The sequence below is a fragment of the Saccopteryx leptura genome, chromosome 5 (genome assembly GCF_036850995.1).
Source record: "Saccopteryx leptura isolate mSacLep1 chromosome 5, mSacLep1_pri_phased_curated, whole genome shotgun sequence".
Classification (NCBI taxonomy): Eukaryota; Metazoa; Chordata; class Mammalia; order Chiroptera; family Emballonuridae; genus Saccopteryx; species Saccopteryx leptura.
In genome coordinates this window covers 92,882,840-92,906,490 of record NC_089507.1, presented here as the reverse complement: position 1 = coordinate 92,906,490, position 23,651 = coordinate 92,882,840, and the positions used below count along the sequence as shown (strand labels likewise).

The following is a 23,651-nucleotide window of genomic DNA, read 5'->3' as shown; positions in this document are numbered from 1 at the left end:
CTACAGCAATCAGACAAAAAATAAACAAATAAACTAAAAAATAAAAGGCATCCAAATTGGAAGTAAAACTGCCACTATGTGCAGATGACATGATACAGTATATAGAGAACCCTAGAGATCACTCTCTCTCTCTCTCTCACACACACACACACACACACACACAACTATCTGAAGTGATAAAAGAATTCAAAAAAAGTAACAGGATACAGAATTAATATTCAGAAATCAGTTGCATTTTTATAAATCAATGATAAGCAATCATAAAGAGAAATTACAAAAACAACTCCAATCATAATTGAATCAAAATAAAATAAAATAACTAGAAATAAAATCAACCAAGGAGGTCAAAGACTTGTATTTGGAAAATTGTAAAACACTAAAGAAAGAAGTTCAAGAAGATATATAAACAAATGAAACCATATACCATGCTCACAGATGGAAAGAATATCATTAAAATGTCCACATTGCCCAAAGCAATCCATAGCTTCAGTGCAATTCACTTCAAAATATCAATGACATTCTTCAAGAAATACAACAAATAATCCTAAAATTTATATGGAACCACAAAAGACTCCAAATAGCCCAAACAATTTTGAGAAAGAAGATCAAAGTTGGAAGTATCACGATACATGATATCACACTCTACTACAAGCCTATAGTAATCAAAACAGCACGGTACTGGCATAAAAACAGACCCACAGATCATTGGGACAGAATACAGAGTCCAGAAATAATCCACATTACGTTGCCAGTTATACCCAATAGAGTAAAGTCTTTTTAATAAATAGCACTGGAAAAACGGGACAAACACATACAAAAAAAATGAATCTGGATTAACTTTCTTTCACTATATATAAGAATAAACTCAAAATGAAGACTTAAAGTAAGATCTGACACCATAAAACTCCAAGAAGAAAACATAGGCAGTAAACTCCTTGACACTGCTCTTAGTAATAGTTTTTTTCATATATCTCCGTGCACAAGAAAAACAATAGGAAAAAAAATAAACCAATTTCACTACATCAAAAAAGTTTTTTTTACAGTGAAGAAAACCATCAGTAAAATAAAAAGACAACCTATTGAGTAGAAGAAGTTATATGTTAATGATAAAAGTGATAAAAAATTAATATCCAAAATTTACAAGGAACTCATCCTTAGCACAAAAAATAAACTATCCGATTTAAAAATGGTCAGAAGACTTGAAGAGACATTTATCCAACGAGGCATACAGATGGCCAATAGATATATCAAAAAATGCTCAATGTCACTAATAACACTGGGAAGCAAAATTTTTGTTGCATCCACAAAAACACTTGTTCTTACCTAATTCGAGTGTGTTGATCTCAAAATTGACATTAGTTTTTCTCTGTAAACTACAGTTTTTTTGCAATTCAAGATTTTAGGTTTTCATCTTATTGTAAAATTTTCAACATTTAGTTTAACATAATGAAGTAGAATGTCTTCTTGGACATCATTTTTGTGAAAATATAATTATTTCTATAATGCAGTAAATACACTAATACACTAAAAGATGTGGTTGCATCAGAATTTGTCTACAATTTTGAAATAAAACATATTAAAACACTTATTTTAATCATAAAATTTACACAAAACTTATTTAAATTTGCATTTGTAGCTCTTGTGTTTGTGTACTTGTTGAGGACAATCTTGTTTGATGCTCCAGCAGGAGTCTGCTCATCACTAATAGCTCCAAGATTTTCGGGAAACTTATCAAGGTGACTGTTCAGGAAGTGAATCTTAACACTCATGTTATATCCAATGTCGTGGAAAGCCAACAGCATCCTTTGAACCAGAAGTTAATAGTTTTCTGCTTTGCCAGGGAAGTTCTTTGTAATTGCCACAAAAGACTGCCATGCTGCCTTCTCCTCCTTATTCATCTTCCTGGCAAATTCTTCGTTACCTATGAGGGTTCGAATTTGAGGTCCATCGAATACACCTGCTTTTATCTTCTCAAAAGACAAGGCAGGAAAAGCAGAAATAATATGTTGAAAGCATTCACTTTCTCTGTTCAAAGCCTGAGCAAACTGCTTCATTTAGCCAAGTTGGATGTGAAGTGGGGGGAAAATGATGCTGTCTCGATTTACAGGTTCATTCACAATATTTTGCATCCCTACTTCCAGAGCTTCATGTTTCGGCTACTCCTTCTGTGCCCAGTGTTTCTCCTGAGCTCGGCTGTCCCACAAACACAGAAAGCAAGGATACTTCGTGAAACTTCTCTGTTGTCCTAGCAGGAAATTTACCATTTTAAGATCCACACAAATAATCCAGTTATGCTCCTCATACTTCAGAAAGTCGAGGACAGTTTTTATGTCATTCTTAGTCATTCAATTCGGGTTGGCTAAACTGCTGAGGGGTTAATGACTGCTTGGCATCAGAAGAAGACCCTTCAGATTCTACAACCATTTCCTCATGCACCTTATCAAAATACACTTGATCACCATGTTCACTTTCTTCATTCTTAGAAGAAATAAAATCATTGAAAACTGGAACTGGGAGTGTCTCAGAGTGTGGGATAGGTCGTATTGCTGAAGGAATATTAGGATATGCGATCCTATGCTGTTTTTTCTTGCCGATGCCTTTTGTATGGATTAGACAGAAATAACGGTCACTGCTGTGGTCCTTAGGTTCACGCCAAACCATGGGAATACCAAGAGGCATTCCTTTGCGTTTTCCTTTTGTCCTGTCATGAAGCATTTCCTCACAATTATGACACACAATATGAGGAGCCCAATTCCTGTCTTGATTGCCAAGGGGAACTTGAAAATAGGCAATATATGCATGTGTCACAAATAATGAAATATTGCACCTTTGACGTTGAAGTGTGTAACAGCCTCATATATAACAGAAGGTGTCAGGACTATTCTTAAATTTACACCTACTCGAAGAAGCCATGATTCAATCTTAAAACAAAATAAGAGGGTATTTTTATCAGATGATAATTTTTTACATTTAAAAACAATTACAATTATGTAAAAGTGATGTTTGTAAAACATTAATTGCCTTGTGCTTATGTTCAATCCAAGAGTTGTTGCCCTTTAACTCCAATTTAAAAACCAATGCATGCCATTAACTGTAACAAAAAGAAATTTAAATTGCATAAGAACTAGAGCATGCACCAAAAAAACAGATTTCAGATTTGGAATCAGCAATGCAGAAATATATAGAAACAGTTCTAAAACCTCATGCAACAGGAAATGAAAATAAATTTGTTCCCCAGTGTAAACAGAGAGATGCAAATTAAAACCACAATGAGATATCACCTCACACCTGTCAGAATGGCTATCATCAATAAACGAACATAGAATAAGTGTTGGTGAAAATGTGGAGAAAGGGAACCCTCATGCACTGATGGCAAGATTGCAAATTGGTGTAGCCACTATGGAAAACAATATGAAAGTTCCTTAAAAAGTTAAAAATAGAATTACCTTATGACCCACCAATTATATTTCTGGGCATTTACCTGAAGAAATTCAAAGAGTTATTTGAATAAGTCATTAAAGCCTTATTTACAATATTCAGGATATGGAAGCAACCGAAGTGTCCACTGATAGACTAATGAATAAGGAAGATGTGGTATATATACACAATGGAATATTACTCGGCCATAAAAAAATGGCATCTTGCCATTTGCTACAACATGGATGGACCTAGAAGGTATCATTATACTAAAGGAAATAAGTCAGATAAAGACAATTACCATATGATTCATTTATATGTGAAATCTAAAAAACAAAATAAAGAAAACAGAAACAAACTCATAGACACAAGGAACATTTTGATTGTTGCCAGATGGGAGAGGGATTGGGAGATGGTTAAAAAGGGGAAGGGATTAAGATGTAAAAATTGCCACTTAGAAAATATCATGGCAATGTAAAGAACAGTACAGAAAATACCGATAATAATATTGCCTAATGTCAGATGAGTAGTACTAGACTTATGGGGTTGATTGCTTCTTAAGTTATATAATGTCTAAACACTATGTTGTATACCAGAAACTAATACAATATTGAATATCAACTGTATTTGAAAAACAGAAATAGTATGTTTACTGATAAAAGGAAAAAATAAAATTGTTTTTGTTTGCAAATGATTATCTACGCAGAAAATCTTAGCCCTGACTGGGTAGCTCAGTTGGTTAGAGCATTGTCCCAGTACACCAAGGCTGCAGTTTGATCCCCAGTCAGGGCACATACAAGAAACAACAAATGAATGTATAAATAAGTGGAACAACAAATCAATGTTTCTCTCTCCCTCCCTTCTTCTTTCTCTCTGTAAAATCAACATATAAAAAAAGTTTTTCCTGAGCTGTGGTGGTGCAGTGGATAAAGAGTCTGCCTGGGCCCTGGCCAATTGGCTCAGTGGTAGAGCGTTGGCCTGGCGTGCGGAAGTCCTGGGTTCAATTCCCGGCCAGGGCACACAGGAGAGGCGCCCATCTGCTTCTCCACCCCTCCCCCTCTCCTTCCTCTCTGTCTCTCTCTTCCCCACCCGCAGCCGAGGCTCCATTGGAGCAAAAGATGGCCTGGGTGCTGGGGATGGTTCCTTGGCCTCTGCCCCAGGCGCTAGGGTGGCTCTGGTCGCGACAGAGCGACGCCCTGGATGGGCAGAGCATTGCCCCCTGGTGGGCATGCTGGGTAGATCCCGGTCGGGTGCATGCGGGAGTCTGTCTGACTGCCTCCCCGTTTCCAGCTTCAGAAAAATACAAAAAAAAAAAAAGAGTCTGCCTGGAATGCTGAGGTCACCAGTTCAAAACCATGGGACTGCCCATCCAAGGCACATATGAGAAGCAACTACTATGAGTTGATGCTTTCTGTTCCTCTCCCCTTCCCCTTCTCTCTCTCTCTCTCTCTCTCTCTCTCTTTCTCTTCCTCTCTGTGTTTCTCAAAGCAATAAAAATAAAATCTTTTTTTAAAAAAGTTTCAAAAACACACACAAAAAATCTTAAAAAAAAAAAAAAAAGAAAAGAAAATCTAAAAGAATCAACAACAAAGAGAAACCTTCCTGGAACTGATAAGCAATTATAACAAGGTTGCAGGATACAAGCTTAATATATAAAAGTCAATCAGTTTATTATATATCAGCAATGAGCAAGCGGAATTGAAATTAAAAACACATTACCATTTACATTTTCACCTAAAAATTGAAAACACTGAGGTATAAATCTAACAAAATATGTACCAGAACTGTATAAGGAAAACTACAAAAATCTGATAAAAGATATTAAAGAACTAAAAAATGAAGAGGTATTTCATTTTCATGGAAAGACTCAATATTGTCAAGAAATCAGGTTTTTTTAAAGGAATCAGTTTTTCCCAAATTTATCTATAGATTGAACACAATCCCAATCAATATCCTAGCAACTTATTTTGTATGTGTCAACAAACTTATTGTAAAGTTTACATAAACAGTCAAAAGACCTAGTATAGCCAACTCAGTCAAGTCGGAAGATTGACACTACACAATTTTAAGGCTGACCAGAGTTACAGTAGTCAAGACAATGTGGTATTGTTGAATAAAAAATAGACAAATATATCAAAGGAAAGAATAGAGAACCCAGAAATAGGCCTACATAAATATAATCAACTAATCTTTGACAAAGGAGCAAAAGCAATATGGAACAAAAACAGTCTTTTTTTTATTTTTATTTTTGTGAAAGAGACAGAAAGACATAGAGAAAGGGACACATAGGGTCAGAAAGACAGGAAGGGAGAGAAATGAGAAGCATCGATTCTTTGTTGTGGCACCTTAGTTGTTCATTGATTGCTTTTTCATATGTGCCTTGACCAGGAGGCTCCAGCAGAGCAAGTGACCCCTTGCTCAAGCCAGTGACCTTGTGCTCAAGCTGGTGAGCCTTGCTCAAACCAGATGAGGCCACACTCAAGCCGGCGACCTCAGGTTTTTTGTTTTTGTTTTTTTTTTGTTTGTTTATTTGGGTTTTTTTTTGTATTTTTCTGAAGCTGGAAACAGGGAGAGACAGACAGACTCCCGCATGTGCCCGACCGGGATCCACCTGGCACGCCCGCCAGGGGGCGACGCTGACAGACAGACTCCCGCATGTGCCCGACCGGAATCCACCTGGCACGCCCACCAGGGGGCGACGCTCTGCCTACCAGGGGGTGATGCTCTGCCCCTCCGGGGCGTCGCTCTGTTGCGACCAGAGCCACTCTAGCGCCTGGGGCAGAGGCCAAGGAGCCATCCCCAGCGCCCGGGCAATCTTTGCTCCAATGGAGCCTCGCTGCGGGAGGGGAAGAGAGAGACAGAGAGGAAGGAGAGGGGGAGAGGTGGAGAAGCAGATGGGCGCTTCTCCTGTGTGCCCCGGCCAGGAATCGAACCCGGGACTTCTGCACGCCAGGCTGATGCTCTACCACTGAGCCAACCAGCCAGGGCCAACCTCAGGTTTCTGAACCTGGGTCCTCTGTGTCCCAGCCTGACGCTCTATCCACTGCGCCATCACCTGGGCAGGCCAAAACAGTCTTTTCAACAAATGATGTTGGAAGAATTGTACCTCCACATGCAAAAAAATAAATCTAGACTCAGACCTTACACACTTCACAAAAATTAATTCAAAATAAATCATAGCCTTAAATGTAAAATATAAAACTATAAAACTCCTAGAAGAGGCCCTGGCTGGTTGGCTCAGTGGTGGAGCATCGGCCTGGCGTGCGGGAGTCCCGGGTTTGATTCCCGGCCAGGGCACACAGGAGAAGCGCCCATCTGCTTCTCCACCCCTCCCCCTCTCCTCCCTCTCTGTCTCTCTCTTCCCCTCCCGCAGCAGAGGCTCCATTGGAGCAAAGTTGGCCTGGGCTGGCCCAGGCGCTGAGGATGGCTCTGTGGCCTCTGCCTTGGGCGCTGGGGTGGCTCTGGTTGCAGCGGGGCAACGCCCCGGATGGGCAGGGCATCACCCCCTGGTGGGCGTGCCGGGTGGATCCCGGTTGGGCACATCCAGGAGTCTGTCTGACTGCCTCCCCATTTCTGGCTTAAAAGCAAGAAATAAAAAAAAATAAAAATAAAAAAAAACCCCTCCTAGAACAGTGGTTCTCAACTTTTCTAATGCCATGACCCCGCAATATAGTTCCTCATGTTGCGGTGACCCCAAACCAAAAAATAATTTTGGTGGCTACTTCATAACTGTAATTTTGCTACAGTTATGATTCGGAATGTAAATACCTGATATGCATTATGTATTTTCCAATGGCTTTAGGCGACCCCGCTGGGGACGCAACCCACAGGTTGAGAACTGCTGTCCTAGAAGATAACATAGGAGAAGACCTAGATGACTTTTTAGATATAACAGCAAAGGCACAAGCCACTAAAATAATAATTGAAAAGCTAGACTTCGTTACAATTAAAAACCTGTGCTCTGAAAGACAATGTGAAGAGAAGGAGAAGACAAGCCACACATTGCGAGAACATATTTACAAAAGAGAGATCTGATAATGAATTGTTATCCAAACTACACATAGAACTCTTAAACCAACAACAAGATAATGGACAACCTATTTAAAAAATGGGCCGAGGACTTGAACAGACACCTCATCATAGATACACAGATGGCAAGTAAGTGACATGATGTGAAATCATGTCAATAGGCAACTGCAAATTAAAGCAACAATGAAATAGGACTGCACTACTTATTAGAATGGCCAACATCCAAAATACTGGCCACACTAAATGCTGATGAAAATGTGGAGCAACATAATTCTCATTTGCTGTTTAGGGGAATGTAAAATGGTACAGTCATTTCAGAAGACAGTGTTTCAGTTTCTCCCAAAATTAAACAGTCTTACCATATGCATATGATGCAGCAATCATGCGCCTTGGTATTTACCCAAATGAACGAAAAACTTATGCCCACACAAAAACCTACACACAGATGCTATTGCCAGTATATTCATAATTGTCAAAACTTGGAAACATCCAAGATGTCCTTCAGTAGGTGAATGGATAAACAAACTGATACATTCAGACAATGGACTATTATTTATTATTATTCAACACTAAATAGACATAAACTTTCAAACCATGAAAATACACAGAGAAAACTTATGCATAGTACCATTTAGGAAGGCCAATCTAAAAAGGCTACATATTGTATGGTTCCAACTGAATAACATTCTGAAAAGGGCAAAACTATGGAGACAGTAAAAAGATAAATGGTTGCCATGGGTTAGGGGGGAGGAAGGGATGAATAGGCAGAGCACAGGGGAGTGTTTGGGCAGTGAAACTACTCTGTATGGTACTACAATAGTGGATATATGTCATTACACATTTGTCAAAATCCATTAAATGTACAACCTCAAAAGTGAGCCCTATTATCAACTATGCCAGGGGTCAGGAACCTTTTTGGCTGAGAGAGCCATGAATGCCACATATTTTAAAATGTAATTCCGTGAGAGCCATACAGCTACCCATGTATGTTACGCAGTTTCCAGTAAAAATTTGGTGTTGTCCCGGAGGACAGCTGTGACAGGATCCAGCCACCCGCAACCATGAACATAAGCGGTAGGAAATGAATGGATTGTAATACATGGGAATGTTTTATATTTTTAACGCTATTATTTTTTTTATTAAAGATTTGTCTGCGAGGTAGCTGCAGCCAACAAAAGAGCCACATCTGGCTCGCGAGCCATAGGTTCCCGACCCCTGAACTATGGAATGTGGGTGATGATGAGTCAAGGTAGCTTCGTGGACTGTAACAAATGTAGCACTGTGGTGCTTGATAGTAGGGAAGGCTGTGGGGAAGTGGGCACAGTGTATATGAAAACTCTGTACTATCTGCTCAATCTTGCTATGAACCTAAAACTGCTCTAAAAAATAAAGTCTCTTTTTAAAATAGAGTTAAGAGCTGTACAACAATAGATACTTGATTTCATGATTTTCAGGCCTACATCTTAACCCAATAATGTCAGATTAAGCATTCAAGTTCCTACAGTGGAAGTCTTAAAAGTATAAAAAAGTATATGAGACTAAAAGTCCTGCTAGGCAACATATACTGATCATCTATACCCCTGCTAGAAAAGTTTAAACATGGTTCTCCAAAGCCTTCTTGTCATTTAATTATTTTAAAAGATTCATAAAGTAAGCTTGCTCCCTGTAAAAGTGCCATAGCCTAAGAGAAATGTTAAAATAATTTTATAGCTGTGTTTCTTACCTTTCTTGGGGCACTTTACATGATATGTTATTTTATTAATGACAAGTTTAAAATCATTCATTAGCAAAATTCCCATCAAGGTTGAATTTGCAATCTCACTGCCATCTGAAAGAGAAAACATAATGTAAAAATGTGTCCTTTTAGAATAGTAAGGATCTTTCCCCAACATCTAAAGAAATACTTACTAACCCAGCTCTTTACAATACTGTAGCGGACATCTGCCTTCTCGGGGGCTACCTATACCCAACACTGTTCCCACGGGAGGAATCCTTCCTTATTGCTCTACTGTCCATTCCACTGGACCAAGCAGGGCAGGCAGGTGCTTCCTCTCCCACCCTGTCAGCTGGGCTGGGATCCAGACCCATGTCCCTGGTGATACTGTATCTGCAGAAGACAGTCATGCAGATTCAGGGGAGGTGGGAACTGTTCACAGCAAGGCCAGAGCAGTTGAGGTGGCAGTTTGTGGGGAAAACAGCTGTGTTAGGCTTGCTCGCTGGTTTACCGGCTACAAGCACTTTGCATAATTAGTGTGTGTGTCTCTATGAAAAGCTATAGGTGCCTTCCCTCGGGGGCAATTCTCCTAGATCACTCTCCTGCCCCTGTGAAGTGCAGTTCCCTGATTCCCTCAGCCACCACCACCACTGTGAGGGGCGGTTTTCCTGATCCTTTGCCCTCCACTGCGAGAAGCAGGTTTTCATTTGTTTCTTCGCTTGCCCATCTCTGTGAACCTAAAATAAAACAGGTATCGCCCGAGGCTTTCCAGCTCCGCAGTTCCTCTACTGTCTCCCCAAATCCAGTGCAAACCTGCCTGGCCTCAACCACCAGCACTACAGAGCTGTGAGGTGGCAGAGCTCATGAGGCTGTCCCTGAGCTCACCTGGTCTCCGCTATGGCCTCCCTTGGTTGCTGCCCTTTTCCAAGCTTGACTTTCTGGCAATCCTAATCTCAGAATCCGCTGATGCATTCACCAGTTCGTTTCTGCTGCTACAGCCAAACCCAACTGCATGTGCAGGCACATAGGTAAGTACCATTTTAAAAAGCCTGCCTTTCTCTTATTTTTAATTACTACAGGGTGACTGATCTGTGTTAGTTAAACCTTGGTAGGCAAACAGTCCCACAAACCACCACACACAGGGCTCCCTCCCTTCCCAGCCTGGGAAAGATGAAAAGAGGCAAAACTACATAAGGTAGGGGTGGCAGGGGTAGTAATAAACATAATTAAACCAGAGAGGTAAACCTGCATTTCTGTGGTTTGTTTTGTGGAGGTGGAGAGAGGTAGGAGAGAGTCTAACAGTAACTACAAACATCCTAGGAACATTTCAGGGGAAAAAAACCTCTTGAAAAATTTAACCCTCAGTGTGCTTTGCATAGCATAGCTTCTCATATAGCATAGTTTGTGTTACCATGCTCTTGAACTAAACTTAATGTAACCCAGGCTGAAGAATGCAAACTCATCGAACAGTAAGTAAAAAGCTGGTGCTGTGTAGGAGTTTCTCTTTCTATCACTACATCTTCAGAACAGTGCACTTATAATTATGTGATATAAAGTCCAGGATGAGCATTTTCTTCCAGCCTTGCATTTGCTTGGCTACATCCAACTGGAGCTACTCAGCTATTACTGTGTGTGATAGCAGTAACACTGCTAGTAAAATCAGGAAGACCTCAGTTGCTGGCCTCCCGTCTGGTTCTCTGAAGTTCTTTTGTTCCAGTGGCAGCAAGTCAAGTCTACACCTGAGTCTGTTCCTAGAATTTGGCTGGCTGGGTTCCTGTTCATCAGGTGGGGTGAGATCATTTTCTGAAGGACTGCCAAATTAGTCAACGCACACCATGGGCAAAACTGTGACAAGCTAAGAACACTCTTCTCATGCCCAAATTAAATGCAGGCAAATCTTTAAAAAGATAACCAATATGCCAATTGTTTTATCTAACTTTGCAAATTTATTTTTTAAAATTTCATTTAAAAATTTATACTTAAATGATATCAAACCAACTTCTTAAAATAGTACTATAAAAAGATCACCTTCATATGATATCTCAGTTGAAGTATGGCATTTTCCCATTATACTAATAGAGGAACAGCTAAAGACTGGACGCGGACACTTCGATGAAGCTAATGATGTATTGAATTTTTTCACCTATTCCTGAGCAAGTATTGATTTAAACCCCAATAAAGTGTTTTGAATCAGCCCAAAAGCCCCCTTTCTCTAAGATTTCTAGTCTTTTTCTTTGCGCTTTATGTTTCAAAGCTATTCAAATTATTTTTTAAAATAAGCAGGGTAATAGAAAAGAGAAATAAATTCATAATTATAAAAAAAATAAATAAGCAGGGTACTCACTGATCATTGCTTTAAGCTCACTGATTTCATTTCTTTAACAAGCACTACTTGAGTGCGCACTAGCTAGCAGGCAGGTACTGTGCCAGGCCTGCATCTGCCTGTGTAGGGAGGGAGGCCCTGGCCCTGTGGGGAAGGCCCATGTGTGTTCGTTGCTCCTGTTACTGGGGGAATGTCTGTCTGGCTCAGGGATGGAGAATTAGGCCATTGTAGCCATTAGACTAAAACTCGATTCTCTGATTCTGGTTTCACCAGGAAAAAAGCTCCCCTTCCAGTTAAACTCAAGGTCCTCGCAATACCCTACAGCAGGGGTCCCCAAACTACGGCCCGGCCCGCGGGCCACATGCAGCCCCCTGAGGCCATTTATCCAGCCCCCACCACACTTCCAGAAGGGGCACCTCTTTCTTTTTTTTTTTTTTTGTATTTTTCTGAAGCTGGAAACGGGGAGAGACAGTCAGACAGACTCCCGCATGCGCCCAACTGGATCCACCTGGCACGCCCACCAGGGGCGACGCTCTGCCCACCAGGGGGCGATGCTCTGCCCCTCCGGGGTGTCGCTCTGCTGCGACCAGAGCCACTCTAGCGCCTGGGGCAGAGGCCAAGGAGCCATCCCCAGCGCCTGGGCCATCTTTGCTCCAATGGAGCCTTGGCTGCGGGAGGGGAAGAGAGAGACAGATAGGAAGGAGGGGGGGTGGAGAAGCAAATGGGCACTTCTCCTGTGTGCCCTGGCTGGGAATCGAACCCGGGTCCCCCGCACGCCAGGCCGACGCTCTACTGCTGAGCCAACCGGCCAGGGCCAGGGGCACCTCTTTCATTGGTGGTCAGTGAGAGGAGCACATTGACCATCTCATTAGCCAGAAGCAGGCCCGTAGTTCCCATTGAAATACTGGTCAGTTTGTTGATTTAAATTTACTTGTTCTTTATTTTAAATATTGTATTTGTTCCCGTTTTGTTTTTTTACTTTAAAATAAGGTATGTGCAGTGTGCATAGGGATTTGTTCATAGTTTTTTTTATAGTCCGGCCCTCCAACGGTCTGAGGGACAGTGAACTGGCCCCCTGTGTAAAAAGTTTGGGGACCCCTGCCCTACAGCAAGGCTCTCCCACCCTGCCCTCCTTTCCTACCGCTGGCCAGCTCCCTCCTTTGCAGCCACAGAGGAACTGGCTCCCACCTCAGGGCCTCTGCCTGGAGAGCGCTTCTCCCATCTACAGAGCTCTCTCAGCTCTTGCAGGTCCTCTTCGAACGGGACCTTCGCAAGCTTCCCCACAACACACCCGCTCCCCGCCACCCCACTCTGCTTTATTTTTCTGCACAACACTTACTATCTAATATTTTATTTATTTTCTTTCTTGACCTCATTTCTTTCTCAATTTAAAATGTAAGCCCCACAAGAGCAGGAGTTTGTCTTTTGCTCTACCTCTGGCATCTAGAGCAGTGTCTGGTATGTTTGGTGTAAAATAACTATTTGTTGAGTAAATAAATTCTTTAATTTCCATTCTTCCAATCTCTATATCTATCATTCATTAATTCTGAACTTGGATAGGGAAAAAGAATGTTTATTTCCTTTTCAAAAGTGCAACAGTATTCGACTTTTAAATAAGCTGATTCTAATCATGTTAATACATTAAAATAACAATGCAAATCTATTCATTTATCTATATGGATGGCAAGGTCTAAGGCCATGTCAGACTACAAGAACATAAAAGCTGTATTTTAAATTTAAAATGTCTAAATGATTTACCCACTTCTAGTATTAAAAAATATGTATATTTTGCCTGGGGACCAACTATCAAAAAACAGACTAGACTGAAATTTCTTTATAACAAAGATAAATGAACTATTTGTATATTTTAATTGTTCCCTGGATATTTTAATTATTTAACCTACATTTTGCTTTTTAATTACTCAAATTTTGCTGAAAATTACACACTGATGACTGTGTCATCAAATATTTCTCAGGGCTAACTATATAAAATAAGTAACTGAAACTTGCACAAAATTTATTCCATTAATTTTATTCAACAATTTTTAATATTACTGATTATATAAATGAAGGTCTCAGTGAAGACCAACCATTTATTTTATAAGGAATTAAAGAATCAGCTTCTTTCGTAAAGAAGCAAAATGAAGATTCAGAAAAAGAGTAAAAGATAAAATTGAAAAATAATATATAGAGATATATATACCTGCTGTGAAAATGGCTGCCTTCTTGACACCTCTGTCTTCATTTTGTAGGTCCTGAAGAAATGAACCAACTGTTGATAACATCGGCTTGACTACAAATTGACAGCGCTCTTTTCTGGATGGTAAAGTAAGTGTTATCAAAGGGAGGCCGTGTCTATAATTAATTGTTATTTCTGTTGGGGGAAAAAAGACAAAATAGAAATAGATAAGAAGTTTACTTTTTATAAAAATAACTTTAAAATACAAACATTCTAAAAGGAATGCTTAAACATGTAATTCATAAGCCTCTGAATTCCTGTGATCATTTGCATGGTTCCTACAGTGCTTGTACCATCCTAGAGTTTACAGATTTCCCTACCATTTCATGGCATTTTATCATAGCACATATCACACTTTATTATCATCATCTTAGAGTCTTCCTAGGTAAAGAGTGAAGATTTTTGAGGGCAGAAACTGCTTCTCATTCATCTATAATGGTTCTGATGGCTGGAGTAGGCGTTTGCTGAAAGACATAACGACATTAGGGGAACAGAAAAGACAGGAAGTAAACGGAGCCAGGTGTAGGAGGGCATGGGGTGCTAAGAAAGCTTACCATCAGGTGGCACCACTGTACTGTAAAGAGGTGACTGACAGGATTTCAGATTTCCACACAGCTTCACACGCAAAACCTGTAGGAAAGACTTTCTTTTAGAAAAAGTGGAAAAGTTGAAATAAGTATCTTTACCAGAAGACTCCTTTTAACCTGATATGTCAAGCATAATGAAAATCCCAGCTTCCCACACATCCCCGGCACACCCCTGGAGCTCTGAACCCTGCCCGGCTGCCCGCTGCCTGCGCCACAGGAAGGGGCAGCAGTGACACCGGGACAAGGTCTCACATGGGGTGTGACAACTCCTGAAAATTCTGTGAGAATTTTCAAATTTGGTTCTTATATTTAGGAAAGCATCTAAAATAAATAGTTACAAGTATATTCTAGGTATTTGCTTCTCAAAGTATGCCCCTGCGCCAGAAGCATCAGCAGGCCCTAGGCTAGCTGATTAGAAATGAAGATCAAAGATCAGTCCAGACCTGGCCAGATAGCTCATTTGGTTAATTGGTCGGCAAACTCAGTCAACAGAGCCAAATGTCAACAGTACAATAATTGAAATTTCTTTTGAGAGCCAAATGTTTTAAACTTAAACTATATAGGTAGGTACATTGTTATTAACTTAATTAGGGTACTCCTAAGCTGGCCTTTGCTAAACACTCAAGGGGCCAAAGAGCCGCATGAGGCTTGCGAGCCACAGTTTGCCAAGGGGTTAGACCAGGAGTCCCCAAACTACGACCCGCGGGCCGCATGTAGCCCCCTGAAGCCATTTATCCGGCCCCCGCTGTACTTCCAGAAGGGGCACCTCTTTCATTGGTGGTCAGCAAAGGAATCTTTGTCCTTATGGTGGGACTAGTGTAAGGTGGAGTAGAATAATTTCAGACAGGGTTATTTTTCAGAATTCCAAGAACAGCTTGATTTTATAACAGAAAGGAAATTGAGGAGCAGAGTTCATGTCAATATGATCAAGACCCTGTTTTCAAACTAGTATTCTGAGGGAAACTACCTTAAGAATTGCAAAGTAGGTAGGTACACCTACTGATCAAATCTGGAAAATTAAGTACGCTCTGTTTCTTTGCTGGAAAAAAAAAAAAAAAAAAAAAAAAAAAAGGTAATTATCTAACCTTTTTGCTCCAAACTGACTTTTTTAAAAAATCAGGTGCCTAGGCCCTGGCCGGTTGGCTCAGTGGTAGAGCGTCGGCCTGGTGTGCGGGGGACCCGGGTTCGATTCCCGGCCAGGGCACACAGGAGAAGCACCCATTTGCTTCTCCACCCCCCCCTTCCTCTCTGTCTCTCTCTTCCCCTCCCGCAGCGAGGCTCCATTGGAGCAAAGATGGCCCGGGCGCTGGGGATGGCTCCTTGGCCTCTGCCCCAGGTGCTAGAGTCCCTCTGGTCGCGGCAGAGCGACGCCCCGGAGGGGCAGAGCATCGCCCCCTGGTGGGCAGAGCATCGTCCCTGGTGGGCGTGCCGGGTGGATCCCGGTCAGGCACATGCGGGAGTCTGTCTGACTGTCTCTCCCCGTTTCCAGCTTCAGAAAAGTAAAAAAAAATAATAATAAAAATGAAAAAATAAATAAAAATCAGGTGCCTATACTTGTATATAAGGATTTCTGACATCAAAAATTAACCAATCAGATGCAATCTTATTAGGCGATATGACCAGTAATAATCTATATATTTATGGCTCAAGACCGGGCATTCATACCAATGGCTATTGTGTTGCCTGTTGTCCTTTTTTTTTATTTGACAATCTAAGGGAAAAGAGGTCAGGAACCCTGACTAAATAGTTAGGTATTGCATGTTTTAAAAATTCTTGGGCACATTAATTGAAAATTGCTGCCCTGGAGAAATAAAGACATACTCACAAAACCTGTACAATTATTTTATTTCCTTCCACTAGAACAGTGGTTCTCAAAGTGGATGCCAGGGCACAGTGTTGTGCCCTAGAAGATTTCCAGGTGTGCCCTATGGTATTCCAGAGAAATATGTGCCTGTTGGGGACCAAAAAACCAACAGGGTTTTTGGAGTTTAGATTTTTGGGGGATAGATGTGGGAAATTGGCTATAAGCTGACAGTCTGCCCAAACCCCCACCTCACTTGCCTGATTAGGTTGCAAAGGCTGTTAAGCTGTGGTGCTGGATTGTTTACACTACCCCCCATGTTCCCCAGAAAGACTGGAGGCAAGTTTCTTCTATCCTTCGTTTGGTGTAAAGTTAAGATTATGTTTATGGTGGGAGTTTTCTGCACTTGGTAAAATTCTTGGGTTTTCTTAGAAACATGATCAAAGATCTCACTAATTTGCTAATGGCCCACTTTGCTGTAAAAATAAAGCAAGATGTGGTTTTTGGGCGTGCTTTGTTCTTGCCAGCAGCAATTACAGGGCCCTCTTGACCCCATATTTTCTTAATTCCTCATCGTTCCCACTCGAGATCTGGAATTACTAGCTGCACTGGTTCGCAGCATGTGCCCAGATATAAAAATAAATATAGTTATTCTATTATACCATTTCATTATGAAAATAATGCTCTTTTTGTTAACACATCATTATTATATTTATTATTAACATCATTATATTATTTTTAGATAAACACACCCAAATAAAATGGATAGATTTCTCAAAAAGAAGTGTGATATTGAAGAATCCGATTCTGGAGGTGAGCAAAAGTTAAGTGTAATAAAATAGGACTTGAAGGCTGACAGGCAGAATTTAATTTATAGCATTTTCCATCACTTAACACTGAACAATACGATTGGATTAGAAATCCATTCATGGAAGCTTCAAGTGATTTTGGTTTAATATTAACAGAAGAAAAACTGGCAGCTATGTCCAACTGATCGTGGATTGATGATTAAACATAAGGAATTGTCTCTTAAAGCCTTTTGAGTTTCTATAAAAGAATTTGTGGCAATATCTAAAAAAGCTTTGAACATTTTACTATAATTTTCAACATCCTATTTAGGTAAATTAGGATTTTCTACCCTCAACACAATTATGAATAAAAAGAGGAATTCTTCAATGTATTGATGAGGAAATGAGATTTTGCCTTTCAGATATATGCCCAACATTAAAGAATCATTACGGACACATCAGGCTCATGTTTCTCATAAACACAAGAATGAAAAAACTTAACACATTCATGCCAGGACCTGCTGAATTTACTAAATCTTACTAAGAATGTATCTATATTTATAAAAAGATAACTTTGTCACTTTTTTATTTTTTAACCCCTTTTTTATGAATTTTAAAAAGCATAACTCAAAAAATGTAACATAAAAAAGTTTTTTAATGTCAGAATAAATTTAATTTTGTCGTATTTATTTTGTTTAATTACCATAAAAGCATGCTTGGACTTTATATTTTTTCTTTAATACTTGACTTATTATAACATATTTCTCAGAAATTTGTATATAGTGCGCCTACAGTTATTTGTACGATTTTAAATGCACCCCGACTTCAACAAGTTTGAGAACCGCTGCACTAGAGTCATAATCTCTGGGTGAAGGGAGGGACCAGGTCTGGTTCACTGCTGCTGTATCTGCAGCACCTGAAATAGTACCTGACACATAATACAGGGGCTCAAAATGTGTATGTTAATTTAGTGTATGAATATTTTCAAGGTGCTAAGGGAAAATAACTATCAACCTGTAATACTAGGCTCAGAAAAACTACTTTAGGTTGAAAGAAATGAAGAGACTTTCAGATACGCAGGGTTATAGCTCCCTTGCTACCTACCATTGTTGAAGAACTTTCAGAAAGAAGGGAACTAAACCCAAATGGAAGCAGAATGCAAGAGAACACTGTTATAGACTGAACTCTGTCCCCCCTCCCAGGTTCTATGTTGAAGTTCTAACTCCCAGTACCTCAGAACCTGACTGTATTTTAAAGAGGTAATTAAATTAAAATGAGTGGACCCTATTCTGCGTGATGATCTTATAAAAAGAAGAGGTCTGGACACAGATATGTGCACACAGAGAAAGGAGACCATGTGAGAACATGAGGAGATGACCCTCAACAAGCCGAGGAGGGAGGCCTGAGAAGAAACTATCGCTGCTGACACTTCTCCTCAGACTTCTGGCTTCCAGAACGTGAGAAAATAAATGTGTTTAAGCCACCCGGCCTCAGGTACTTTGTTAATGGGAGCCCTAGGAAACTAACACAAACACCAATGCTGGAAGATATGCTGGTAAGTCAACTACTTACTGTTAAAAGATTTTTAAAGCAGTTTGTCTGTTAAAATGAACAGAAAAGTGCTAAATAATATTTGGTATGTTATGTTCAGTGGAAAGAAAAAGATAATGAAAATCTTGAGACTTTGTTAGAAGAGCTACAATTAAATATATGTTTATGTTAAACACTTAAAGTAAACCACTCAGTCTGTAGTTTCTAAAGTGGTAGAAAAGAAGAAAGAATAAAACAGATTATTTCATGGAAAGTAGAAAAAAGCAGCAAAAATCCCTGTAGAAACTAGAAAAAAAAATTTTAATGAGGAAAAGAAATATAGTAAGAGTCCTGTGGAAACCTGGACAATAGAGGAAACAAGCACTCGCAGTCCCACCAACCTGATCACTAATGTTTGATTAAAAACGTGTCATATTTTAAATTATTTAAATAGTTCTGTAACCACTAATACTATGGGTGTATCAGAATTAACTATTTACCTATTGTTGGACAGTTCCATTTTATACATTACTTCTACATTTTTTCCCTGATCTGAAAGGAATACATGATCATTTTATAAAGTCCATAAATCACATACTCTCAAAATATTAATAGAAAATAAGTCATAAATACAGCCATCATCTAAAATTATTACAGTTAATAGGTTATTCTATATGTGTTCAATTTTTTACCATTATAATTCAACTGATTCTAAACATCTTTGCACATAAATCTTTTGTTTACATTTTTTCCTTTAGGGTGGACTGCAGAATGATTGGATTGTAAAGTAGTAATAATTTTAGGATCCTGAAAATGTCTTTTCAAATTTCTTTGGGGAATATTTTCTTTGCTTCATGTTGCTTTGTTCATTACAACTCCAGATTGGTAGTAGTCTAAACCCAAACAAGCAGATCTTCATACGGTTCAGAACCAAACAATAAGATAGATCTGGGCATACTGAAGCAACAAGCTTCCTCCTGCAGGGTCACCCCTGTACTGGTTCAACACCTTTTGAATTGAGCTCTTTCTTGTCCCTTCATAGACCTGAGCCTCTCTTATTTCTTATCTTGATGAAGTAGTGCACCAGTAGTTAAAACTGAACTGTCTCTGAGGCCTACTGATTCTAATTCATACAGATTCACACAGAGCTCTCAAATCCAACCTCTCCTTTCTAGCTCCATCTTTACTGCCGTAGCTCAAATCCTTATCATCTCACCTAGATCACTGTAACAGCTTCCTAACTGGCTTCTCCCACCAATTCATTCCAGATTAAAATCAATTCCAGTCTTCTCCTTCTTCTCCTTCTCCTTCTCTCCCTCTCCCCTTCTTCTTCAAGTGAGAGGAGGGGAGATAGAGAGACAGACTCCCACATGTGCCCTCATCGGGATCCTCCCAGCAACCCCATATAGGGCTGATGCTGGAGTATCAACATATTTTTAGCTCCTGAGGCTGACTTACTCACAACAGAGCTATCCTCAATGCCAGGGCCAACGCTTGAACCAATCAAGCCACTGGCTGTGGAAGGGAAAGAGAGAGAAGGGGAGAGGGAGGAGGAGAGAAGCAGATGGTTGCTTCTCATGTGTGCCCTACCAGAGATCGAACCCAGATGTCTGCAGGCCAGGCTGACACTCTATCCACTGAGCCAACCAGCCAGGGCCTATTCCAATCTTCTAAAACCACATAAAGCAAACTATTTCATATTTAAAGACCTCTATTGACCCTGGCTGGTTGGCTCAGTGGTAGAGCATCAGCCTGGTGTGCAGGAGTCCTGGGTTCGATTCCCGGCCAGAGCACACAAGAGAAGCACTCATCTGCTTCTCCACCCCTCCCCCTCTCCTTCCTCTCTTTCTCTCTCTTCCCCTCCCACAGCCAGGGCTCCATTGGAGCAGAGTTGGCCCGGGCACTGGGGATGGCTCTATGGCTTCTGCCTCAGGCGCTAGAATGGCTCTGGTTGCAACAGAGCAACGCCGCAGATGGGTAGAGCATCGCCCCCTGGTGGGCATGCCAGGTGGACCCCAGTCGGGCGCATGCGGAGTCTGTCTGACTGCCTCCCCATTTCCAACTTCAGAAAAATACACACAAAAAAAGACCTCTATTTGTGCTCTCTTGCAAAGAGAACCAATTACAAATAAAACTTTCCATGAGTTAATTCCTATTTCTCCAGCCTCACTTATCATCCCTTGCACCAACTACCTGGCAATTGTGTATTCCAGAGGTGTGAAACACACGCAGTTTCTTGAATATGAAACATTGTTGCATGCTTCCTTGCCTTTGTACTTATTCCCATACTTGCTTGGAAAGCCCTGCCCAATGTACCTATGTTGCACAATCAACTCTTAACTCTCTCATCTTCCCACCATAAAACCCATAGAACTATGTACTAGTTCCCTTTTGATGAACTCTTCTGATTTCTAGATTTTATTTTAAATCTGCCTAACAAAGCCCTGGCCAGGTGGCTCAATGGATAGAGTGTTGTCCTGCTGTGCCAAGGTCACAAGTTCCATCCCCAGTCAGGATACATACAAGAAGCAACTAATGACTACACAACTAAATGGAATGAGTTGATGTTTCTCTCTCTTTCTCCTCTTTCTGAAATCAACAGAAAAAGTGAAGAAAAAAAAATCTGCCTAACAAAATTACATTTTGCAGCGCATACTAGGCAGTTATCTTAACTAATACTTTGGTCTCTCTCAGGTGCTGCTACATGAATCATCATTGTTAAAATAAGTCCTTTTGATGTAGGCAGTCCTATAAGAGTAGTTAATCCACAACATAATCAAAACAGAACAGCAACAGAAGTAATGCATACAGCATCTGGCTAGAAACTGACAAGAACTTCCATGTTGAGTGTAGTTTCTCAACTATCTTCCTCTCAGCCAGGTGACATTTATATTCCTTCTAAGCACTCAGCATTTAAGCCAGTCATTTACCTCATTCTCTGGAAATTGACCTCAGCAGGAGCTCTGAAATTATATTCTTTTTTTTTAGCGAAAGGAGAGGAGGCAGAGAGACAGACGCCAGCATGTGCCCGGACCAAAATCTAATCCCAGCAAGCCCAATAGAGGGCGATGCTCTGCCCATCTGGGATCATTGCTCTGTTGCAACAAGAAGCCATTTTTTTTTTAGTGCCTGAGGTGAGGCCATGGAGCTATCCTCAGCACCAGAGGCCAATTCGCTCGAGCCAATCAGGCCATGGCTGTGGGAGAAAAATGGGGGTGGGGGGGTGGAGCAGATGGTCGCTTTTCCTGAGTGCCCTGACCAGGAATCAAACTCAGGACTTCTACATACAAGCCAACACTCTACCACTGAGCCAACCATCCAGGGCCTGAAATTATATTCTTGTAAATATTTCTTTCATCTTTTCTTTCCTTTACTTCATTTCAAAAAGGAAATGCTTTTGTGAGCAAATAACAAAGGGTCACAATCCAGAGGTAGATATGAGACTAATTTGCTTATCCACTCTAGGTTGTTACAAAACATATTGAATATTAGAGCATATTGCCTCAAAAATGCGTGATTTATAATTAATAAATGGAAACTCAGAAGAGCTCATCAAAAAAGAGCTACTAGAAAGCAGTTTGAGATTCTTTTATTAACAGAGAAACAAAATAAATTATAAAAGCTTGGAGCTCAGTGTGAAGCTCTTAAAAAAATCATGACACACCACAGGGTTGAAAACTAATGAACCCAAGAACAAGCTTCAAAGCAAAAATATTATCTAACCAAGAGGTTTCCTTGCTTAGTTTACACATTCCATAGAAAAACTCCACATTAGATGGTATAAAGAACAGTGTTTAAAATGATTGAGTTTTTATTCATTTTTTTAATGCTTATAGTTTACCCATTTTCTCCTTCAAATTGTCTGCATTCTCATTCCTTCCGTGTTAAATTTTTTTCACTACAGCTTGGAATAATGCTTTCAATTATAACCTATGTGTGGCTAGTAAAATCTCAATCTATGTTAATAAATTCAACAATGTCTGCTCTTTTCATTGTTGAGTTTAATCTGTTTATTTCAGATAAATTTTGATATATATCATCTTATTTTGTGCTTTCCATTTATCTTGATTTTCCTTTTTCTCGTTTTTTTGTTTTCTGATAATTTAATTTTTTTAATATTCTTTTACCCAATAATTTGGAAGTATATATTTATTTGTTTCTCTATCCTTTTAATGTTTGCCTTGTATATTCTGAGACATTCTTACTTGGCTTAGAATGTAAGTTAATTTCTCTACCCTACTACTAAATAATGATAAGAATCTTAGATTGTATCAATCACAATTGAGGAATTATTTCTACCTTATTTTTAGAACCCCCCCAAATTGTCATCATTACTACTGTTTTATAGTTACTGTTTCTTAGATTCATCTGTAAGATTTCCAACTATTTTGTTCTCCATTTCTCCTTACATCCTACTTCTTATGTGCTCAATTTTATTCATCCAAGAAGAACTCTTGATAAGACTCTTTAAGTCTCTTAGACTTTATTGTATTGAAATGATAGTTTACTGGACATAGAATTCCAGTTCTATTGAATTGCTATTTCTATTCAGAATCCTGCAGATTACTCGTGCAACAGTCATTCAGAGGAGAAAAAAGTTCACTGACTATGTCAGAGGCCACTGTGCTGGGCCTGGAGGACAGGAAGAAGTGAAAAGGAAAAAACACACGGGGGCAGGTGTCTGGGCGGAGGATCAGCAGAGTCAAGAGATGGGAGGCACAGGAGGGGTTATAGGACAGAGCTGATGGGTCTCATGGGGGGAAAGTTGAAATAAAGTAGTTAAGAAAATAACTGAGCCTGACCAGGCGGTGGCGCAGTGGATGGAGCGTTGGACTGGGATGCGGAAGGACCCAGGTTCGAGACCCCCAAGGTTGCCAGCTTGAGCGCGGGCCCATCTGGTTTGAGCAAAAGCTCACCAGCTTGGACCCAGGGTTGCTGGCTCGAGCGGGGGGTTACTCGGTCTGCTGGAGGCCCGCGGTCAGGGCACATATGGGAGGGCAATCGATGAACGGCTAAGGTGGCGCAAGGAGAGACTAATGATTGATGCTTCTCATCTTTCCGTTCCTGTCTGTCCCTGTCTATCCCTCCCTCTGACTCTCTGTCTCTGTGAAGAAAAAAAATAAATAAATAACTGAGTTTAATTTAGATCTATCACAGGTCAAAACAGCATAGTTTTTAATAATAGAAACTTAGTATTTTCAGTATAGTAAAAGCTCATTACTT

The 23,651-nt window shown here is 40.2% G+C and overlaps 1 protein-coding gene across 1 annotated transcript in view; it reads right to left on the bottom strand.

Moving 5' to 3' along the window:
* The window catches only part of MCUB (mitochondrial calcium uniporter dominant negative subunit beta), a 97,329-nt gene that overhangs the window by 11,883 nt on the left and 61,795 nt on the right, over positions 1-23,651 (bottom strand). Inside the window, exons 2-4 of the mRNA XM_066384807.1 lie at positions 14,277-14,352; positions 13,687-13,857; positions 9,170-9,274 (exon numbers count right to left, since the gene is read on the bottom strand). Of these exons, the coding sequence (XP_066240904.1) occupies positions 9,170-9,274; positions 13,687-13,857; positions 14,277-14,352 (352 nt within the window). The remainder of the gene's footprint in view (positions 1-9,169; positions 9,275-13,686; positions 13,858-14,276; positions 14,353-23,651) is intronic.